At 47.5% G+C, this 3024-nt stretch overlaps 1 protein-coding gene across 1 annotated transcript in view; it reads left to right on the forward strand.

Moving 5' to 3' along the window:
• TMEM132B (transmembrane protein 132B) overlaps window positions 1-3024 on the forward strand; it is an 84722-nt gene that overhangs the window by 74929 nt on the left and 6769 nt on the right. Inside the window, exon 3 of the mRNA XM_013006416.2 lies at window positions 1323-1593. Within this exon, the coding sequence (XP_012861870.1) occupies window positions 1323-1593 (271 nt within the window). The remainder of the gene's footprint in view (window positions 1-1322; window positions 1594-3024) is intronic.

Genomic DNA, 3024 nt, shown 5'->3' on the forward strand with positions numbered 1-3024 from the left:
GGTTTAGGGGAGGTGGTGGGTTTGAACCACCAAGCTTTAGGTCAGCAGCCAAATGCCTAACTCATGTATATGTTAACAGCATATAGGGGCCTACATTGAAGTTAGGTACCTGCATTTCATGGAAAGGGTGAAACATTGATGTCATTAAGCTGTGATAAGTTATGCATGTGTATTATTGTAACTTGAACAGTGACTGAGACCGCACAAGGAGCTAAACTAAAAAACGTTATCAACCGATCTAAATAGGATTCTGAAAAGCATTCAAATTGTTCACAGGAAGGCTGTAAAGAAGAAGCGTAAACAAAACACAAGAAGAACAAATGGTAAATAATAAAATGGCAGATTGAAGCCCTTACATAATAGTGATTGCTTCCACCGAGAATGGTCTAAACACACCAATTAAAAGACAGGCACTGGAAGAATGGATACAAAATGGGACTCAAGTAGATGCTGGCTACAAGAACGTGCCATCAACCCTAACAAAGTGAGCGCATTGACAGTCCAAGAATGCAATGTGCTGCAGCATGCAAGCAACACAAAAGATAAGTTAGACTTCAAAGATAATTACTAAGGACAAAGAAAGGCATTACATACTGATAGAAGAATCAACCCACTGAGAAGTCTGAGATCCTACATATAAATGCAGCTGATAACAGAACTTCAAGATACGAGAAGCAAATACAGATAGAGTTGAAAGGAGAAACCTACCTCACAGGCAGGTGTGGGAATTGGACTCCAAACAGCTCTTCCTGTCCAGAATCTCACATTCCCTGCATTGGACTCAAAATTTAAAATGATCAACTTGCCAGAATGCAGGGAGCACAGGCATGTATCCATCTGGGTCTCCACTGCATAGGGTCTGGTTGGAGGTAGGACTTGTCCTGTTTCCCATGCTGAGGTAGTTAGTTTATTGTGCCAACCTGGCTGATAAACACATGTGGGGCTAATTGAAGGGCGGAGGGATAAATGGCTCAGTGAGCCACACTTCCAGTTCTTGGGTCTCTTGCTTTGTGATTGTTGGACCAGAGTGAGTGATGTTATGAACTTGGGATGTTTTCTTGATGTGCACTTAACCTTTATATAAAACTCTCTCTTATACATGAGTTTCTGTGGATTTGTTTCTCTAAAGTACCTCGACTAACACACATGCCCAAGTTCATAACATCCCTCATGGTGCATGTGGGTTGATGGATTCCTGGGTGAGTACATCTGCCAGGGGAAAGCCAGTTCATTGCATCCCACACAGTCTCAGCGAGTTTGATACAAAGGCCATGGGAACGTTATGAGCATGCGTGGTTTGTTCTGGTTTGCTTGTGTTGTAGGCCCACCCGGGAGAGCGAGGATGAGGATGATGAGGAGAAGAAGGGCAGAGGGTGCTCGCTCCAGTACCAGCATGCCATGGTCCGGGTCCTGACCCAGTTTGTGGCTGAGTCGCCTGAGATGGGTCAGCTGACCTATATGCTGGGCCCTGACTGGCAGTTTGACATCACAGACCTTGTGACCGAGTTTATGAAGGTGGAGGAGCCGAAAATCGCCAAGTTACAGGATGGCAGGACCCTGGTCGGCCGGGAGCCGGGAATAACCACCGTGCAGGTATGACCAGCCTGGCAATTGTCCAAATACTAGTCTGTCCTTATGCACATGCAGGTGGATGCTACTGTGCCGGTGTGTGTGTGTGTGTGTGTGTGTGTGTGTGTGTTGGGCTCTTACATACGGGCTTTGGGAAAGGCTTTGCTTCCAAGCTCAGTCAGGTTGCTCTCAGGCTCCAGTTTCCTCCACCAAGACTGAGGGCTCTATTCCCTTACGGTCCTTTAGCTGGGGGTCAACCCTGTGTTCCCAGAGGCCACCTACATCCCTTCTCATGGGGCCCCTCCCCGCCTCAGGTTCAGACTCAAGCATCACACCTTTCTCATCAAGACTTCACGCTAGAGAAAGCACTCTGTTTTCAAGGGTCCGTGTGATTACCTCGGCCGACCGGGGTACTACAAGGTCATCAGCTTGTGTTGAGGTCGACTGTGCCACCGTATTACCATCCCGTGGGGGGGGAGTGCTTTCTCGTTGTGTGTATGGTGCTGGGCCATCTTGAAGGAGACCGGGTGGTGGAGCGGTGAAGCATTCAGATGCTCTTCAGACCCACCAGCCTGCTTTGTGCCAGGAAGGGGTGGCAATCAGCATAAAGCTTTCAATCTTGGAGTTCCCATAGGACAGTTCTGCCCTGCCTTACAGGGTCACCGGGCATCAGAATCGACCCAGTGGCAATGGGCTAGGTTTGGGTCTGGGGCATCTTTGAGGGTGGCATTGTAGAAATTTGGCCTACGCATATTACCCCCACCTTCCTTCCAAATTAAGTTAATTAGGAAGGATGGGACCTTAGGACTGTAAGACTCTCCTTCTCTGTAACTGGCTAATCCAGTAGTGACATGGCAGCCCACACGATGATCAATATTGTTCCATAATGAATGTCTCGCTGCCCACAGGAAGGCACATGAGTAGGAGCAGTTGACAGCACCCCATTCTTTTAAATAGTTTCACCACAACTCTGCGGGTTTTGAAGGATAAATAAGGATTCTTGATTAAATGTTACTCTTTGCATGCCCAGTGCCAAGATGGATAATTTTTAGTGTCTCTAAATGAAATCAAGCTCTTCTCAGAAAACAGACTGCTAATAACATCGCATGAGTCAACAGAAAGGGAAATGACCCATGTGGTCTTCATCAAATTCCTTATTCCAGTGGGCCAAGTGTAATTGCATAATAGCTTGCCCCTTTGCAAAGGTGCCACCAGGCCATAGCAGTTAAAGCACTTGACAGCTAACTGCAAGGTCAGTGGTTCAAACCCACCGGCCACCCTGTGGGAGAAAGAGGTGGCCATCTACCTCCGTAAAGGTTTGCAGCCTTGGAACCCCTGTGGAGCAGTTCTCTGCCGTCCTGCAGGTCACTGTAAGTCAGATTCAATTTGGCAGTGGACTGGGGTTTGGTTTGGTCAGCACTTTCCTTAAGCATTTCTGTGAGTGTGTTCACCTAG

Source organism: Echinops telfairi, unplaced genomic scaffold, assembly GCF_000313985.2.
Source record: "Echinops telfairi isolate 266 unplaced genomic scaffold, ASM31398v2 ScPeMD7_7412;HRSCAF=8450, whole genome shotgun sequence".
Classification (NCBI taxonomy): domain Eukaryota; kingdom Metazoa; phylum Chordata; class Mammalia; order Afrosoricida; family Tenrecidae; genus Echinops; species Echinops telfairi.